Here is a 19,276-nt window from a genome sequence, read left to right on the forward strand (position 1 = left end):
AATTAAAGGGAAAAAGAAATAGCCTAATCCAAGTTCACAAGCCTTATATACTTACTTCTAAAAGTCTGATAATTTTATCTCTTGCATTTCATTCTGTATTCTGAGTTCATTTGCTGTCACTTGTGTATGAGAGCAAACTAATCTTTTACACGTGGCTATCTGGTGGCTTAATACCATTTGTTTTAAAGTCTGTTGTCTCGGAGGGCTTTTTCAACGGGGTGGGGGGAACTTGTGTGTGCACTTCAGTTCTGTCTGTGACCTTCGTGTCTCTTCTTGTGAAGGTGGTATGTGCTCTGCGCTAAGGCAGCTTTGTGGAGAACTCTGTATGTGTGTGGCGGGTGGTATTTATCCTCAGACTCTGACTCTTTTTCATGATTGTTTTGCTTCATCTTGGATTTCAGGATGAGCTTGTTCATTTCAGCCTGAAAGACAGCTGGAATTTGGGAATTCTGACAGGTAACACATAGAATATTTAGAGGAAATTGGGGAGTTTCGCCATCTTTACAGGTGTCCGTGTCCTGGTTGTGACCCTGGGTGTCTCCCTGGCTGAGCGTTCTTTAACTTCTCCCAAGTTTTCAGTGCACACATTTTGTACCTCCTTTTATTTAGTTTGTTCCTAAGCATTTTTGAAGTGATTATCATAAATTGTGTGAGTTTGCCCTATTACCTGCTTGGTTTTGTGCCCTAATGTGTTTATGGTGTTAATAGCATTTTGTTTTTTAAAGATTTATGTATACCAGAACTGGGATACAGGCCAGATGTTGGGGAGCAAGGATTCACCAGAGACATATGGGGAGAACAGGCAGATTGGCAGAAATGCACTGCTGAGGGGAGCAGTGGGCAAGACAGGAGAGGTCTGCTGTGCCATGTGGGTCACCTCCCTGGCTGGGGATTGAACTCATGCTGCAGTGGTTGCCGATAGCTTCATAGTGCTACATTTTAATCCATTGTGCTACCAGGGAGGGCCCAGGGTTGATAGTGTTTTCAGTGGCTTTCTTAGATTCACTGCTTCTGAGCCATGTCATCTGTAGAGGCCTATGCCTTCCTTCCAGGTCAAGGCTTATTCTCTGTCCTGCCTCATCACCCTGCTGAGAACCCCAGTAAACACTGGGCAGCACCTGAGAGAGTGGACGCTGCCCTGTCTCTGATATTTGGGAGAAACATTCACTTCTTTTCCATGCAGTGTGATGTCAGCTGCTTTTTAATATAGGTCTTGATCCTGTTGAGAAATTTCCCCTCTTTCGAGTTTGTTAAATGCTTTTATCATGACAGGGTGTTCTGTCACATTTTTGGGGGGGGGGTGTTTACCGAGATGATCGTGTTTGTCTTTTCTTCTATTGATACAGACTTGTGAGGCTATTTTTATAGAAAAAAAGGTTTAAAATTAAAAAAAAAAACAAGAAAATTTTGAAAAATGAAAAAAGGGGTTGTATCTTTTTAAAACTCTCAATGACTGTTAGGTTGGGAGAGCATAACTTTCTGGGCCACTTCTGTTGGGATTTGCTTTCATTTTTAGGTCTTAAATTTGTAAATCATGCTGTGAGCACTGACCTCTCAAGCTTGCTGGGGGCCACAGTACTAGACACACAGATGCTTGTGATGTTATTTTCTGGCACTATATCTCTGAGGAGGCGTGTGCTGGGATGAAGTGGGGTTCGGAGCCAGGTCTACACTGGCTGGTAGGCCCCGGGGTCACGTGCTGGGTTCCAGGCAAACTGCCAGCTTCTGACCAGGGTGGCAGACCTGCATGGGAAAGAACCAGGCCCTGAGAGGCTAGACTGGAGGACTCCTCAGAGTGGGGGTGCAGAGAGACTTTCAGTGAGTGGGAGATATGTGGGGCATGGGGGCCCCGCAGGCCTGCGCCTTCCTGACTGTGCTCCTGGGTGGGCCTCCAGCGTGCCAGCCCCCTGCCATGGGCCTGGACGGTGGGAAGTCATGGGGGCAGCAAGCTCATGTCCCAGGACCTGAGTGTCGAGCAGGAAGGGGAGCCTCTTGGTGAGGACATGAAGCCAGACCAGAGGGTTCTGGAGCCAGCATCCCAGACTCATTCTAGAACTTTCTGGGAGTGTGATTTGCTTTGCATATTCACCTTTATGAGGGTGAGCCCCTGGTGTCCTGTTTCAGGGCCACCATCCTGGGCTCACGCTGCCACTGTGTGAAAAGGCTCAGCTCCTGGTTTTCACCTTTATGCTCTCAGGCCAAAGCCGTGCCATATGCTGGCAGGTAGGTCCACATGCAGACCACACGGCATGGCGACGTGTCTCTTCACCCGCCAGCTCCATGTCTGCCCAGTCTGTCAGTGCCCACAGCACCACCTGTGTGTCCCCTCCTTGGCAAGGTCATGCCGTCACGCTGGGTGGCCGGCAAGTGGGTGGCGGCTGCATCGACCACCCCCTCCCAGGGGCCGTGAAGAATGAACGGGGCCACAGCAAAACCCTTGACTGGCACTGATGGCTACTTTGAAGGGATGAGGGACTGGGCACCTGGGAGCTGCGAGAGTGGTCCTAGCAGAGAGCAGTGAGTGCGAGCCCAGAGCCACCATTCATGCTGTGCGCAGTCACACACACTGCCTGCTGGACATGTCATTGCACTTAAAAATAAAGATTTACCTATGCACACCAGAACTGGGTACAGGCCACAGGTGTGGAAGGTGAGAGGATGCACCAGAGACAGAGTGGGGAGCAGAACAGGTGGACCGACTGACATACACTGCTGAGGGGAGCGGCGGGCAGGTCAGGGGAGGTCTGCTGCGCCATGTGGGTCAGCTCCCTGGCCAGGGATTGAACTCGTGCTGCAGTGGCTGACGACAGCTTCATAGTGCTGCACTTTAACCCGCTGCACTTTTTCTGGTATTAGAAACCATAAACACTGTGCCCTGTGTATGAGACAAGAGACATTGTGTGATCCTAGCTGGGTTGCATTTGCTTCAGTTAACTGTAGAATGCAATGCCATCTGCAAGGGTCACTGACAAAGGAAAGAGACAGATTTTATATGCAAATATCCATGTGCGAAGGCCAGATGACTGCAGGTGCAGGAGCTGGGTCACATGGCATTAGCAGGTGTGACATGCTAGGGGACAGAGATGATGAAGATGTATACACTAGTACCTACGTGTGGGTGCAGGGTGGTAAATCTTGATGTGGAGAGTCGAGGCATCTGATGAGGGAAAGTGCAGCATCATCCGGGATCCTCTGGGGCAGGGACACTGCTGTGGCCTAGGGATTCTCGCTGTAGGAGGGGATTTAATCTCCCCGGGCATATGGCAATTCTGCAAAGCAACTCAGGGCTCCTCTTCAGAAAGTAGCTTAAAGTTAACTCAGACTGATTTGATAGAAAAGTATCACCTGACAGCGAGGAAAAGCTAGGGTGCAGGTGCGGCTGGATCCAGGGGTTCAGACAGCATTTCCTCTCAGATAGCTTTCTGGGGTGTTCTGCTCCTCCCCTGGGGGTGCTCTCTGGTGGCAGGATGGCTGTTGGAAGCTCCAGGCTCACACCTGCCACCTTCAAACCGGGAAGGGTGTGTCTGTTCCAGTCTTTCCAACAACATCTGGGGACGAGTCTGCTTTTGTGAGCTGAGTCTCTCTTGTGCCCTCCATGCAGGCACAGTGTCCAAGGGATGGAGACACCTGTGGTCAGGCCACCATTTGCCCACTCGGGACAGGACAAGCTTCCAGTGGGGAGCGGCGTTTTTCTGAAAGGGACAGTGTCCTGTTGTCTGAAGGAGGGGCAGCTCCTGGGTGGAACAGCAAGGACAGGTGCTGGATTTCTGTGCCAGCCTTGGCAAGTGAGCACTGCTGCCCACAGACCCCATGCAGGGAGAGGGGGCCGCTGTGTTCTAGTGCAGAGCTACCAGAGTCTTACTGTGCAGAACACCTGCCACAAAACACAGCGCCCTGGCACTTCTGAGTGTCCCATTCAGTGACGAGAAGAAGCCAGGGCAGTCACCGTCCCCTGTGCCACAGCGAGGCCCTCTGTCCACCTCCTTTGGAGGCCTGAACATGGAAACGACTGCAGCACCACCCTGGTGGCCCTGGGCCTTGCTTTCTTGGGTGGATTGATTCACAATGCTGTGTTTGGTGTAGCTGGACTTCACACCCACCGCTGAGACCCCTGCAGTGCCCAGCACTGCCCTGCGAGCCCACCCTGTGCCACCGTCTTCCCAGTAGCCTCAATTCGCGGTCGAGTTCTGGGGTTTGTCTTGGTTCACAACTGACGATCCTGAACACACACACCCCATGGGACACGTGTGTTACCCCAGCCTCTTGCAGTCGGCTGCTGGTTTCACAGACGGATGGGCAGTGTGGCACGCAGGCCTCCCCCTCACACAGGTGCAGAGGTGGCACAGGCACCACCTGGCCCCGGACGAAGCTGGCTGCAGCCTCCCTGTGGGGTGGTGGCTCTGTCCGTGCCCCCCTTGGTGGCGAGCGCAGCCCTCCCGTCTTCCCCGGGCTGCCCGGAAAGGTTGCTCAGGACAGGCCTCCCGTGCTGTGTCGGGCAGAGGGGCCAGGCCAGCACGCCCTGAACACGCGGCTCCCTGCAGGGGTGACCACAAGCCCCAGGGGGAAGCCCCAGGGCGACAAGGGCCACTCCTGACCCTGGTGCCTCCGGGAAGGCAGTGAACCATGCTGGCAGGACCGCTCTCTTCCTCTTGGCTTTCCAGAACGATCCTCTCTATGGCTTGAGTACTTTTTTTTTTTTAAGATTTATTTATTTATTCATACAGAACTGGGGTACAGGCCAGAGGCTCAGGGGTGGTGAGAGGATTCACCAGAGACAGAGTGGGGAGCAGAACAGGCAGATCGACGAAGTATACCGCTGAGGGGAGCAGGGGGCGGGTCAGGAGAGGTCTGCCACGCCATGTGGTCACCTCTGGGGCAGGCGGGGATCGAACTCATGCGGAAGTGGCTTAAGCTTCTTAGTGCAGTGCTTTAACCCGCTGCGCCACCCAGGAGGGCCAAGTCCTTTTTTTTTTAATGACACACATCTGCCTGTGAGCTCTGCAGATGATGGGCCAGAGCGAGACCTGTGGCCGAGGGGGCATCCTGTGGTCTTGGGGGCAGTCTTGGCCAGCACGTCCTCTGTCTCTGCTGGCCTGGCTGGCCTGCGAGTGTCTGGCAGCGCGGGCAGCGTCTGCTTCTCAGGGTGTCAGTGATGCCTCCAAATTGCAGGCGCTTTCCCTTGGCGCTTTCCTGCTGGCGCAGCTCCAGGTTCTCCTCCCCAGGTTTCCAACAACTGTGACTCCATTTTTGTGAATGGGAAGGAGATGAAGAGCAAGGTGGACACGATTGTGAACTTCACCCACCAGCACTTCACCTCGCAGCTGGAGGTCACGGTGTGGGTGCCCCGACTGCCGCTGCAGATCGAGATCTCAGACACGGAGCTGAGCCAGATCAAGGGCTGGAGGATCCCCGTGGCCGCCAACAGGAGGTGAGGGCGGGCGAGCGGGGGCCGCAGGGGGTCGTGCAGACCCCCACGGCCGGCCGGGGTGGCCGCGCAGGCGGGCTGAGCGCTGTTCCGCTGTGCAGGCCCACGCGGGAGAGCGAGGACGAGGAGGACGAGGAGCGCCGGGGCCGCGGCTGCTCTCTGCAGTACCAGCATGCCTCGGTGCGCGTCCTCACCCAGTTCGTGGCCGAGGCGCCCGACCTGGGGCAGCTGCGGTATCTGCTGGGCCCCGACTGGCAGTTCGACATCACGGACCTGGTGACGGAGTCCATGAAGGTGGAGGAGCCGAAGGTCGCGCAGCTGCAGGAGGGCAGGACGCTGGTGGGCCGGGAGCCAGGCATCACCACTGTGCAGGTACGGCTACCTACCCCGGGCCCGGGCCGCGGGGTGCCGTGGTGTGGGGGTGAGTGTGTGGGTGTGTGTGAGTGTGTGTGCCTGTGAGTGTGTGTCTCTGTGAGTGCATGTGTGTGTGATTGCGTGTGTGAGTGCATGTGTGTGTGAGTGCATGTGTGTGAGTGCATGTGTGTGTCTGTGAATGCATGTGTGTGTGAGTGTGTGTGAATGCATGTGTGTGAGTGCATGGCGTGTGCCTGTGTGAGTGCATGTGTGTGTCTGTGAATGCATGTGTGTGTGTGTGTGAATGCATGTGTGTGAGTGCATGGGTGCGTGCCTGTGAATGTGTGTGAGTGCCTGTGTATCTGAGTTCATGCGTGTGAGTCCGTTTTGTGAGTGTGTGTATGTGATTGTGTGTGAGTGTGTGGGTATGTCTGAGTGTGTGGGCGCGAGTGAGTGGGTGTGTGTCTGAGTGCATGTGAGCATGTGTGTGTGAGTGTGCCTGTGAGAGCGTGTGAGTGTGTGTGCAAGAGAGCCACGAGGAGCCACAGAACATCCGTCACACTCGATGCTCTCGGCTGCATCCTGGCACCCTACAGCATGTGGGGCGCTGCTCAGCCAGGCATGCTGGCCCCGAACGGGTCTTCTGTACACATCACGTCAGGTGGCAGATATTGAAACGTGGACCTTTTATTTTCCTAATCCCGAGGGCTAACCACTGGTTTTAGCACACCTTGAGCCGTGGGCAACTTTTTTCTAAGACACTTGTCCTAAAAATACTTAAAAAAAAAATCCACAGCTAAGTGCTCTTTTGTTCTAGTAACAGTATTTTTAGCCAGTTTGACAGGGTAATTATGCAAAAATCATTCAGCCTATCTTTTCAATACTTTTTAAAAATGTTACAGTTCATAGCTAATCAGGTTATATTTTTGGTGTTACCAAAGTAAATGTTTGACAGAGCTGAATTTAAAAAAAATACTCTGTTGAGGTCGTGCTGGCTGGTGCCATTCTGTGCGTTTTTATAAGTCCATGTCTATACACTCTACACTGTGTTCCCATGGAAATCCTAATTCCGTTCCCTGTTGTACCACCTACCGCTTTCACGGGATTTGTCCTCTCTCTTCCCTCCACTAATGGGTCTTACAGTCTAAAAGGTTATTTCTGTTTTACTCGGACACTTGTTGGCGTGTTTCTTCCCTTCCATGTGTGAGTGAGGCCACAGGTGTCTGTGTGTGACTTAGCAGCTGTCCCCTCTGGGCCCCCGGCTGGCTTCCTTCTTGCTGAGTAGTAGTCCATCACGGCTGCAGACCACGTGTGCGGTATCCTCTCATGGACAATGCTGGATTCCTCACATTATCCTTCAGATTTCCTCTTACTGCTGTGTATTGCAGATACTTTTTGAAATCACTGTAAACAACGACTCAAAACAACATTAACGGATTAAGTCAGAATGCAGTGGGCCAGGAGTCTGGGGCAGCTTACTGGGTTCGATTACAGAGCTGAAGTCAATGGGGGGAGCCCAGGGCAGCTGCCCACTCAGGAGTGGTGGGTGCTTTCTTGTGCTGGAGGGCGCAGTGCCTATGCCCTGCTGTCTGCTCGCCCGGGGCCACTCTGCTCCTGGCACCCCGCCTTGCTCCTCGAGGGCTCCTTGCGGGCTCGCTGTGCCCTCAGCTGGTCCAGTGCTCCTTCCAAGGGCTCCCCACAGCCTGCCGCTTTTCTCCCCAGGTGTCTGTTGTTGGGCAAATGTCACTCTTGGCTGCTCCCCTTCCAAGGCAGACAGTTTTGAGAGTCTGCCTTTTAATCAGATCAAGCTCCTCTTGACTGTGATCATGGCATGACCGTGGTGGGGGGAGGGGGCCGTCCACAGTGCTGCGCTAATGCCCCCTCCCTGGCAAGTGTGATGAGCACCACTCCTGGCTCGTGCAGCCAGAGTCCGCCAGCGGTTCATGTAGCAGAGGACGGAGACCACTGTGAAGAGACTGAAGTGACTGGCGCATCTCTGCTTCTTCCAGGTCCTCTCACCGCTCTCTGACTCTATCCTGGCAGAGAAGACGGTCACCGTCCTGGATGACCGTGTCACCATTGCGGACCTGGGCGTGCAGCTGGTGGCCGGCCTGTCCCTCTCCCTGCAGCCCCACCGAGCCGACAGACGGGCCCTGGTCTCCACGGTGGCCGCCCAGGATGCCCTCCAAGTTCCACAGCAGGTGGGGCTCCAAGTCCTTTCATCCTCCCCACCTGGGCGGCTTTCCCCAACCCTGCAGAGCTCAGGGGAGCCCTGGTCCTTGGTGTTGGGCGAGGGACTCTCTCCTCCCTGTGGCCTGGCCAGCTCAGGGAGAGCTCACGGGTGCTGACATATTTTCCTCTACACGCCCCTAAATGTCCAAGTTGCAATGTGCCCTTTACAGTATGACTCAGCCCCGATCCGAGGTCCCATTTTCACTCCTGCTCAAGTGGGTGGTTTGGGAGCTCCGTTTCCATTGCTTGGACACACAGAGTGAGCAGACGCCAAACTGCCGCTGTTCCTGACACATGTCACCAGCTCGGAAGTGCGTCTCCACCTCAGTGACGTCTGCGGGTCATTTCTGGAGCTCCCAGGATGCTGTGTCCTCGAGTCGGCCAGTGTCCCCGTCTTCCCAGCTGGCACGCTCTGCTCCGTCAGCGCCGGCTTCTTAATAAAGGATGTTCAAAGCGATGTGCTCGCTGGTGGCCTGGTCAGTTGCGTCTGACATTGATTCAGATGCATGGCCTGGTCTTTCAGATGTTTTTCAGAAAGGTCAAAGTCAAATTCCGTTGTATGCCATGCGGTAAATTAATACAGACCTGGACGGCTTCATTAAAGTCTATTATTTTTCCTCACTGCCTCCGGGCCCCAGTATCGATCCTCACTCAGAGCAGGCCTGGAAGCAGCAAGATTATAAAACATGGAAGTTTGTTTCCGTCGGTCTGTAGATTTAAGTGACCCACAGAAGTCCTGTATGCGTTGGCTGACTCGTAGCAGCCCTACGATAACCTAACGCTTCGTTTTCATTTTCCTCAGGAAGCCATAGTCAGCGCTTGGATTTTGTTCAGCGACGGTTCGGCGACGCCCTTGGACATCTACGACCCCAAGGACTTCTCCGTCACCGTCTCGTCGCTGGATGAGATGGTGGTGTCCGTCCCGGCAAACCTCCAGTCCAGATGGCCGGTGGTGCTGGCCGAGGGCGAGGGGCAGGGGCCCCTGATCAAGCTGGAGATGATGATCAGTGAGCCCTGTCAGAAGACCAAGAGGAAGAGTGTCCTTGCCGTGGGCAAAGGAAACGTCAAAGTCAAATTCGAGCCCCATCTGGGTGAGCACCGAGGCAGCACCAACGACATCCAGGACATTCACCGGGAGTACAAAGACCAGCTCAGCAACTCCATCCAGCGCGAGGGAAGCCAGGAGCGGGCCGTCCAGCAGTGGCCCCGGCCCGGCACCTCCGCGGGCCACGAGGAAGGCGCCAACAGAAGCACAACCTCGCAGCCGTCCTCGGAAGGGCAGGGCCGGAAGTCGCTCAAGAGCGGCGGCCCCGACGCCTTCACCAGCTTCCCCGCCCAGGGGAAGTCCCCGGAACCCAACAATCCCAGTGACCTTACAGTGACCTCCAGGGGCCTAACTGACCTGGAGATCGGCATGTACGCGCTGCTGTGCGTCTTCTGCCTGGCCATCCTGGTCTTCCTCGTCAACTGCGTGGCGTTCGCCTGGAAGTACAGACACAAAAGGTCGGCTGTGAGTGAGCAGGGCAACATCCCCCACTCCCACGACTGGGTGTGGCTGGGGAACGAGGTGGAGCTCCTGGAGAGCCCCGTGGACGTCACCCTGCCGTCAGAGGAGTGCACCAGCATGGTGGACCGGGGCCTGCAGTTCGAGGAGAGGAACTTCCTGCTCAACGGCAGCTCCCAGAAGGCGTTCCACAGCCAGCTGCTCAGGCCTTCCGACTACGTGTATGAGAAGGACGTTCACAGCGAGCCCCTCAACTCCGCGGGCCCCAAGAGGAAGCGCGTCAAGTTCACCTCCTACACTACCATCCTGCCGGAGGACGGCGGCCCCTACACCAACTCCATCCTGCTGGACAGCGAGGACAGCATCAAGTGGGTGTGCCCGGACATGGGGCTGGGGGGCTCGGAGGACTTCCGGGACTACGTGGGGAGGCTGCACGATCCGCTGTAACCCCTTTCTTATGTTCGTATTCACCTTTATGCCTTCTGTTTTCTGGGCGGCGGGGCAGAGAGCCGGTGGGCAATAGGGGGTGGCTGGATGGCGTCTCGGCAGGGGGGCGAGTGGGGCCCTTCCACGCGGGTGGTGGAGCCCTGACCGTGGGTGGAGGGCCAGTGGGCAGGCTCGGCCCTAGAGAGCCACAGCCCTCGGCTTTGCCCGCTGACCTGCATCGTCCCGACCTCAGCCGGCAGCTGCGTGAACTGGAGCAGGCTCGCGTGTTGGCTTTTCTATTCCTAGACCTTTCAAAGCACAGTGGACGCTTCCTGCCCTTGGCCTGAGTGTGGACAGATGGACGGACGGTGGCTGACTGTGGGCCCCTTATTTGTTAGGAGCGACGCTCGATATTTTTATATGCTTTTGCACCTGCTCCTGGTTCCTGTGGCCTCCAGGATTCTTTTGGAAACACAAAGGACAGAAATGTCTTCTGTCCGTGGAGCACCATGGGACAGTGTCTGAGTCGCTGAGGTTGGCATGCCCTGGATGGCCACAGGGGTTCAGGTCTCTGCCAGTGTCCACCTGCCGGTCGGGGACCAGGTGGCCTGAAATGCGCGTCCTTGCTCTGTCCTTACTTCTCTCTGTTCAGGAACCTCTATTTCAGCTTGGGGCGAGGGGTTCACTTAGGGCAGCACATGGGCGGCCAGGGCCGTCTCTCCAGGGTCACGTGAAAGACAGAAAGCAGGGAAAGTCATGACCCACAGATGTGGGGTTTTTCCTCCTCTGCTTTTGAAGATTTCTGGGCTCTGACTGCATCCTCAGGCAGAAACACCTCGAAAAAGCCGTATTTGTTTCACTGCTGCACGGGCCGCACTGTTTATCTCCAGACTGAAGCTGCATGTAGAATCAAAGCGCTGGGAAGGAAGAGGTGTCGGGGTGTTTTCATGCAGCTTCCAACTTTACCAGAAGAATGTTTCAACTTTCCATCATGTGGGGATCTGCCCTGCAGTGGGCCCACCGAGACCCTCACCAGTGATGCTGGAGAAGCACATCTGATCCCGGTACACGCAGAGGGAGAGGCCTGGGTTCCCCCAAAAGTCATAAAAATAAAGGACCATCCAGGTCTCAAGAAGTGGTGACGATGAAAGTCCCCGGCACTGGACACCACAGCGGCCAGAGCAAAAGCAAGCCCCCAGGACTGAAATGAGGGCGCTTCCTGGCTGGGGTGGGGCTGCAGGTGCACTTCAGCGGGGAAGCAGGGCACACTCTCTCTTACGGGGGTGGGATAGCTGGAGGAGAAGGCACAGCCAGGGCCTTCGGACACGCTTTCCTGAGTCACTTCAGAGCGGGGCTGCTGGTGATCACAGCAGCTCCCCAAACCTCCTGAGGGCCCCTCGACTTCAGGGGTGCCTACGCTAGGCCTCTGCTCATTCTCTGAAGGTCTCTGCACAGGGCCGTTCAGAGTGCCCATAGAACCACTGCTCATTTGTGCAGTGACTAGGTCAGCCTGGGGCCCAGAATTGGGGTCCAGCTGTTCTTGCATCTAAAATGAGAGCTGGGGAGCAAAGTTGGAGATGTTCTAGTCATTTCCCCTCCCTACCGCCCTTTGGCAGGAAGAAGCCAGACTTCCAGGCTCGTGGCTTCAAAAACATTCGCGGGTGGCTGCCACCTGGAGGAGCCCCCACAGTGCAGGGAGTCCAGTGGGGGTGGCTTCGAGGGAGCCCACGAAAAGATCCCCATTGGTGGGAACAGCTCCTCCGAGTGACCCGCAGGCCTCCCCCAGGCCGATCCTCTCTGCCACGGGTCCCATGGGTACTAGGTGGGCATTACTGTCCCCCGAGCTGCTGGGTACTTCGTGGGCTTGTATTGACTCATTGGTTCAAAATACCAGATGGGCAGGGTGGGCGGGGCCTTGCCACACCAGCCGCCCTGCGCACCTGTGGGCCGGAGAGCCAGGGTGAGCGCGAGCCGGGCGTGTTGCCTGACACCCACGCTGGGGCTCCGATGCCGCCTCGGGCCAGCTCCACGGAACTGCACGGAGACCTTTCTGCTCTAAACGGTCCTGGCGGACCAGACCGGACAAGGTGGATTCCAGCCACTTGTCTCCAGCTGGTCACGCGACAACCAGTGGGACCTCAGCTCAAAATTCTATCCCAAAGCAAGAGCCAGATGGCCAAGCTGCAAGACTGGGAATGTGGTTTCCTGGGGTCTGTGCGGGACACTGCTGGGGTCAGCACCTGCAAGTCCTTCCGAGCCCAAGAATGGAGTCCGAGGACTCTGAGGGGTCACAGGCAGTGACTTCTGTGCTCCAGATGCTCTGGAGGCCGGCTGACTTGCAGGGGTGGGGGGGTGGCGGCTGTGGCACCCCAGTTTCCAGGCTCCTGCGCTGCATCCCAAGCTGGTGACGGGAATTGAAGCTCTTTTGGGGTGAACCCTGGGGCGCTGTGTTTGAGAAGACACAGGAAAGACGCCAGAGGCCCCAGTAGTGAGTCCTAGTTCTGTGTGCAGGTCGGGGCTGACCTCCTGGCCTCTTCCCCTGGGGCACACTGGCCAGCCAGCCCCTGTCCCTGGTGTCCAGCAGATGCTGGGGGGACACTCCTCCTGCCTAGCTGTGCCCACTGGTCGCCACGGAGCACCTGCCCTCGGGCTTGGCGCCACCAGCCCTCTTCTCCTTCACAAAGACACCCCCCTGGGCTGGGTGTCAGGGCCACAGGAGAGATTCTGCCCCAACTTCTGCGACCCCTGGGGGTGGTTCCATCTGGGTCCTCCGTGGCCTCAGCACCGTGGTGTTTGCACATCTCAAAAATGACCTCTGGCAGAGAGTGGCCCGAGGCGGACACGCTGGGCAGGACACGCAGCTCTCACTGTCCTCGGGCAATACCGAAGCGGAGATGCGGAAGCGCCCCTCCAAGTCAAAGCCCGCGGGCGCTTGCTGGTGGGTGCACGGAAGTCCCACTCGGAGCTCCCCGCCCAGCCCCCCTGCGGCGGGGTTGGGAGTTGGCTGGGAAGGGGCGCTGCTCGGGGGTCGTGGATGGAGCCTGCCAGAGCATTTCGAGCTTACACTTCATGACTTTGGGATTTTTTTTCCTTTTTCCTTTTTTTTCTGGAAATACTGCAGAAATAAAGTGACTTCATTTTCCAGCATAAAAGTATATTCTAACCACAGGGTAACTCATCATTTTTAACATGAAAATAAACATTTAAATGTTCTTCAGTTGTTTCGTTATTTTATCCATGAAGTCTCTCTTTCATTCCAGCGCTAAAAGAAAGTAGGTTTTACCACTCACAACGCACCTTTAACTTTTTTTAAACATTGTTATTTCTTTTTGAGAATAATTTATTTAGTTATATATTTTACATTATTGCTCATTTTGGTCCAATTTTGCCTTTTCCTCAGGTGTAGTCCTGCAAAACACGTGCACCGTCTCCACAGTCCCCTGTGCTCTTCCCTGCAGAATGTCTCTGATTTGTAGTTGCCTGATACATTTGGTTTTTTATTTATTATTCCCCCCCATCTGTTATTTGGTTTCCCTACATTCTTCCTATCCAGCAATCAAAAGATATACTCCTGCCACTTGCAGCGGCATGGAAGGTGCTGGAAGGGATGGTGCTCAGAGAAATAAGCCAGAGGAAAAAGAAAAACATGGGATGGTCTCACTTGAAGGACACCTATATAGGGGAGCTACCCTTACCGTTTGAGAAATTTCTCCTTTGGCCTCCTAGCAGGTGGGGGAAACGTCTTCTCTGTTCTCTCAGCCAGGGCTTGGGTCCTCCCTGTCCAAGGTCCTTCCAAGGTCAACATGTCTTGGACTCGGGCCAACAGGCAGAGGAGGCCACCTCCTCCCCTCTGGACCCCATTGTCGGTGGCTGCGTGTACATCTGTATGTGCAGGGGCTGGGTGCAGGGGGCGGGCGGTCAGTGCTCTGGGGACCACTAAACTCAGGACCCGTGGGACTCTGCATGGGAGGCGGGGTGGGTGCTGGGGCTGCGCGGTGGTGGGCATGTTCCCGAGTCCCCACGGGCTGGCTGAGGATGTGTGGGCACTTGGGGGCTCATGCCTCCTTGCTCTGTGGATGCAAAGGAAGGGAGGCATTTTCCTCAGACCTTTGACCTGCGATGGGTATGGTGTCCTCAGCCCCCAGACAGCACCATGACTGCAAATCCCGGAAGGCACAGTGAGCCGATGGCCCTCCAGGCTTGGGCTGAGGCCTCCTCTGCATGTGGACAGATTCAACTAGTTTTTCTCCCCCCAAATTCTGTTATTGGCTGAAGGACCTGAGAAAGACACTCGATAGCAGACATGCTTCCATGAAATGCCTCGAGTCATTATTTGCCCCCAAAGCTGGGAGCTTAGATTCAGAAACTGAAGCAGCAGCTGTTTCTGCCCAAGAAGCAAAAAGGATGGGCCTTTACACAGGCAGAGACGTCCTGAGCAACGCTTTCTGTTGATGATAATAGGATGCTAGACGTTAATGAAACTAATGAAACTAACATTTTAAATAGCACGCCCTATTTAACAACAGGGCTTTGAGGCGGAAGAGGAGTCAGATACTGTTTCACTCTGCTGGGTGAACACTTGTCAGGCTGGATGACATCCGTGATTACCCAGGATGCAGGCAACTGGATTTTCTTTGTCACCTGAAGATTTTGCTCCTGGGAGCTGGGCTCAGCTGGGAGGGCTGTCACCTGGCCAGGTGTCCCTATTGCTAGGTGAGTTAAAGCCACTGAGATCTCCACTTAGCTCCGGGTTGAAGTCTAATTCTAGACCTGGAAAATTGGATGAACACCCAGATCTAATCACAAACAAATAATGGAAGGAGGTTCAGGCTGATTAACCGTACAAAGTCATTATTTGTTTTAACAGAAAGTTCTCTTCCTGAGCAGAATCTGCTCCCTGGGCTGCATGGGGTGTTGTGGGTGAGTGAGTGTGTGTGTATGTGTGTGTGTGTGTGTGTGTGTGAGAGAGAGAGAGAGAGAGTGTGTGTATGTGCAGGTGCCAGGCTTTCTGTGAGCCCCCTGCAGGTTCAGGGACCTATTTAACCTCCCCCAAGCCTATGATCAGAGTTGGCTCATTTAGTCTCTTTATGGGTGGAGGGAACAGGAGTTCATAGAGGTGAAATCTGGTCACCCAGAGAAGGAAGAGCAGAGACTCAAATTTGGGGGTGCTGCTTCCAGGCTGTGCTGAGAGCTGATTTTGCAGAAAAGCCAGCCAGCCCCGGGCTGAAGCGGGGCCAGAGACCAGCGCCCAAGACCAGACCCAGCACATAAGTGGTGCAAACTGGGGCCCCAAGTAGGAGAGTGGGAAAAACAGTATAAAAGAGAATCTCAAATCCCTCTCTTCTCACAGACTGCCTCCCTCCTGGTCTCCCTGCTGCCCTTCTTAGTAGGGTGGCCTGGCCATTTGAGTGATGTGGGCTCCCGGGCGTGAGGGGTCTCAGGTGTGGCACCTGCCGTGGGTACCTGGGGAGGCTGCAGTGGCCTGCACCCCACCAGGAAGGTGCTGAGGGTCACTTCATCTGTTAAGAAGGGGCAGGGCTCTCCTCTAATCCAGACTCCAGACTAGGTCAAGATATTGGGGCCCAGGGGCTAAGGGACTGAGGTTCTTGCCTTCTCGGCAGGAAAGATTTCCTACAGGGTCAGCATAGGTGAGTGAGAGGTGATGCTTCTCCGCAGGTGAGAGGACTCACCTGACAGTAAGTGGGGCAGGTGGAGGCCAATCCCCTTGGGCCTTTAGCTGCTGCTAGAGATACTTGTTCAATGGGGAGGCGGTGGGGGTAATTATTGGTGGGGTCTGAATGGATTTTGGCCAGTTTTGCTTAACAAAAGGGGCGGGCACTTGTTGGGGGGGGGGCAGGGGATGGGAAGGGCCGGTAATGAGCTTTGGCCAGTTTTGCTTATCAAAACATCTGACCCAGCTTCCAGTTAGACACTGCAAGAGAAGAGTTACCTCTGGTGGCTCCTGGGGTGAGATGAACTAGCAAGACTTGAGCCCCTTGGTTCTGGGCACGCTGGTTTTCAGAGGTCCTTGGTGGTGTCCCCTGCAGGGACAGCAGGAAATACAAAAAAGACAAAAACCCCAAGGAGGCAGCGGGTGGGGGCCCTGGCCAGAGGGAACGCTCTTCCCTCCCTGGTTGGTCAGCCAGGTGGACTGGGGCCTCAGCCTTTTTTTCTCTCATCAAGCACAACTGTCCTGTCCCTCCTGAAGCTCCTGCCCCCGCCGCCCCCCCTCCCCTTTAGGGTGATCTTGTCCTCACATTCCTGAGGGATCTGAAGGATGAGAGCCTCTGCTTATTCAGTCAGCCCTGCAGGCCCAGGAAAGCCCTGTGCCCCTCTGGGGAGAATGGCCCTGGGCTCTGCCTCAGCCCCCTCAGCTGAGCCATCAGTGCCAGCAGCATAGCAGATGGGCAGTCAGAGTGCCCAGCCCCGGGACTGGGGGCAGGAGCTGAGGAGCCACAGACAACCCACTACCGGGCTCCACGTGCTTGCTCCCTTGCCTGGCATCTTGGCGGCGGCTGGCTCAGCCTGACGTCCCAGTGGAGGGAGAGGCCCCAGCCTTCAGGAGGCAGAGTGGCCTCAGAAGTTTGCGAGCAAGTTCTGAACGGATGACGATTGTGTTTGAACAGAGCGTATGTGCTGCTTATTGCACTGGTGAGCTTCTCCAAGATGCGCAGTGCCTGCGGTGGATCCCTGGGGCCCAGGAGATGGGGAGGGACGAAGGCGGGGGTGTTCACCACCACTCCTGGTGGCCGGGACAAGCATCTTGTACATAGGGGCGACCGTCAGCTGTTTAGCTGAGAGAGGGCCTGGGGTGCCCCAGGCAACATCCTGCTCATGGAAGGAAATGACAGAGAGGCCTGAAAGTCTATTTGTGTGATCTGCCCAGGATAGATCTTCTGTCTGTCATGGAGAAATCATTTAATGGACTCTTCACTGTAACCAGAAGTCAAGGTGGAGGGTATTCTGAGGGGTGCATTCTGAGGGTGCATTAGCTTCCCCGTGGATGCAGCTCAGCCGCGGGAGGGACTTCTAAAGCCAACAGTGTCTGGGGCTGATGTCAGCCTCTGTTCTGAGAAAAGATGGAGCTTCTGAAGGGAAAAGCAATTATTTGTATTCCTAGTTGACTAATGGGGCCTGGAACTGTTTATAAGGTTTCTTATCAGATGGGTGCTGGATATTTTCTTTGGGAATTGCTGGCAGGTAGGGGTACAGGACATCTGCTTCTCTCCATCACACTGGGTGGGAAGAAATTAGCGAGATTCCTGGGCCCCTGTAATTAAATGCCACACACCAAGGCTTGCTTGCCTCTGGTGGTCTTTTTCTTTGAAAAATCTCCCCTCCTAAGTGCAGGACAGAGCTCTGGACTGTGAATAAAGTTGTCAGAGGTGACTGTCCATTTTTTGAGTGTCATGTGCAGACTCACAGAGACTAGGAACAGCATTAGGAGATCAAAACTCACCCTGGGAGGCAAATGTGCTCTGGCTAATTCCATATTCAAGTCACATAAACATTACTTATATTGCTAGGGCTTTGGGGAAGGTTACTCACAACCCCTGCAATTCCTTGACTTACACTTAATCATGGGTCTTGGCATTTCACAATTAGCATTTCAGGCTCCTCAATGCTGCCTGACATTGAGGCCCAATTGCAGAATGTGCAGCCAGTTGCCTTTTAACAAGGGTGGCTGTTGTCTCATACACAGAAAGTCTAAAGCTGGGCAGTTTTAGGGTTAGCTCACGAGTTCTTCCATATTTCTTGGGATTCAGACTCTTTCTGTCTTATCACCACATGCATATTCTTAGTCTGCTCATGGTTGCAAATAGCTGCCAGAGCTTCTAGCATCAATCCTCATTCTTCAGGTACAAAAGCAGGAAGAAGACAAGGTGTGTGTGTATCTGTGTGTGTGTGAGAATCAGTACCATTTTCTCACATAACATAAAATCTAGAAATAAGCAGCCAAACAACACTTTCCTCTTTCACTGTGTTGTCCTTAGCCTGTACCTGTCATCGTGTCATTTCCTTGGTCTATTTTATAGTAAATAAGGAATGAGGCACAGGGATAAAGGTGGAAAGGAAATGCCAGGTGAGTCTTGGGGCCTGCTGTAGCCCTGTCTACTGGCCATTGGCCTACAGTCCATGCAGAACTTCAAGGGAAATGGAGAGTAGTCAGTAAATTGTTGCCAGAGTGAGCAAAATCCAGGCAGGAAGGAGCTCCTGGGACTTTCTCATGGATGGCCAGGTAGGAACTGACCACAAGGCACATGTCCTAGCTAAGTCGCCAGGCATGGAATCAGAGGGTAGGCTCCTCTGGCCCAAGTGGCAGGGACACTGGCTGCCCCAAAGTTCTTCCTCCTAGAACACAATACAGACACCCTCTTTCTGTGACTTCCTATGACTGCAGCCTGCCTGCTAATCTGCAGGCATCCTTTATAGGCCCTCCATTTCAGACACCCGAGAGGTAAGAATCCCCCAACTGGGAAAGGGAAGGTTGAAAGTTCATTAAAAATAGTTTGGTGAGAGCCCTCCCTGGTGGTGCAGTGGGTTAAAGCACTGCACTAAGAAGCTGAAACCATTTCTGCATGAGTTCGATTCCTGCCTGTCCCGGAGGTGACCTCATGGCGTGGCAGACCTCTCCTGACCCGCCCGCTGCTCCCCTCAGCAGTGTACTTCGTTGATCTGCCTGTTCTGCTCCCCACTCTGTCTCTGGTGAAGCCTCTCACCGCCCCTGAGCCTCTGGCCTGTACCCCAGTTCTGTATGCACAAATAAATAAATCTTAAAAAAAAAAATAGTTTGGTGAGCAAAGAAAAAGTGCCCAGAGGACATTATAAATCTGAGTACCACAGAGTCATCACAAATGCTGAAGGATAAGCAATAGCAAATGCTTCTCGTCCACTTTTTTAAAATAACTTTTAAAAAATTAATTTATTTATTCATTTAGAACTGGGGTACAGGCAGAGATGTGGAGGGTGAGAGGATTCACCAGGTACAGAGTGGGGAGCAGAACAGGCAGATCGACGTAGTACATTGCTGAGGGGAGAAGCGGGTGGGCCAGGAGAGGTCTGCCGTGCCATGTGGATCTCCTCCGGGGCAGACGGGGATCGAACTCATGCGGAAGTGGCTGTAGCTTCTTAGTGCTGCGCTTTAACCCGCTGCGCCACCAGGGAGGGCCCACTTCTTGTCCACTTTTAATGGGCTTAACTACATCTGGACATTTCATTATGATTTCCCAAAACAACTGAGCCTTATGTCTGTCAACATTACTTAACTTTTCTTCCACGTGCATTTGACAGTAATAATTTCAGATTTCCTTTCCACATTTCTAGCCAGTGTTGGT

The 19,276-nt window shown here is 54.5% G+C and overlaps 1 protein-coding gene across 1 annotated transcript in view; it reads left to right on the forward strand.

The window, feature by feature from the left end:
- TMEM132B (transmembrane protein 132B) overlaps positions 1-13,120 on the forward strand; it is an 88,313-nt gene extending 75,193 nt beyond the window's left edge. Inside the window, exons 5-8 of the mRNA XM_012731124.1 lie at positions 5,223-5,428; positions 5,527-5,797; positions 7,789-7,980; positions 8,814-13,120. Of these exons, the coding sequence (XP_012586578.1) occupies positions 5,223-5,428; positions 5,527-5,797; positions 7,789-7,980; positions 8,814-9,962 (1,818 nt within the window). The 3' untranslated portion in view covers positions 9,963-13,120. The remainder of the gene's footprint in view (positions 1-5,222; positions 5,429-5,526; positions 5,798-7,788; positions 7,981-8,813) is intronic.
- The last annotated feature ends 6,156 nt before the right edge of the window (positions 13,121-19,276 follow it).

This window comes from Condylura cristata, unplaced genomic scaffold, assembly GCF_000260355.1.
Source record: "Condylura cristata isolate star-nosed mole 26May11 unplaced genomic scaffold, ConCri1.0 scaffold00029, whole genome shotgun sequence".
Taxonomy (NCBI): domain Eukaryota; kingdom Metazoa; phylum Chordata; class Mammalia; order Eulipotyphla; family Talpidae; genus Condylura; species Condylura cristata.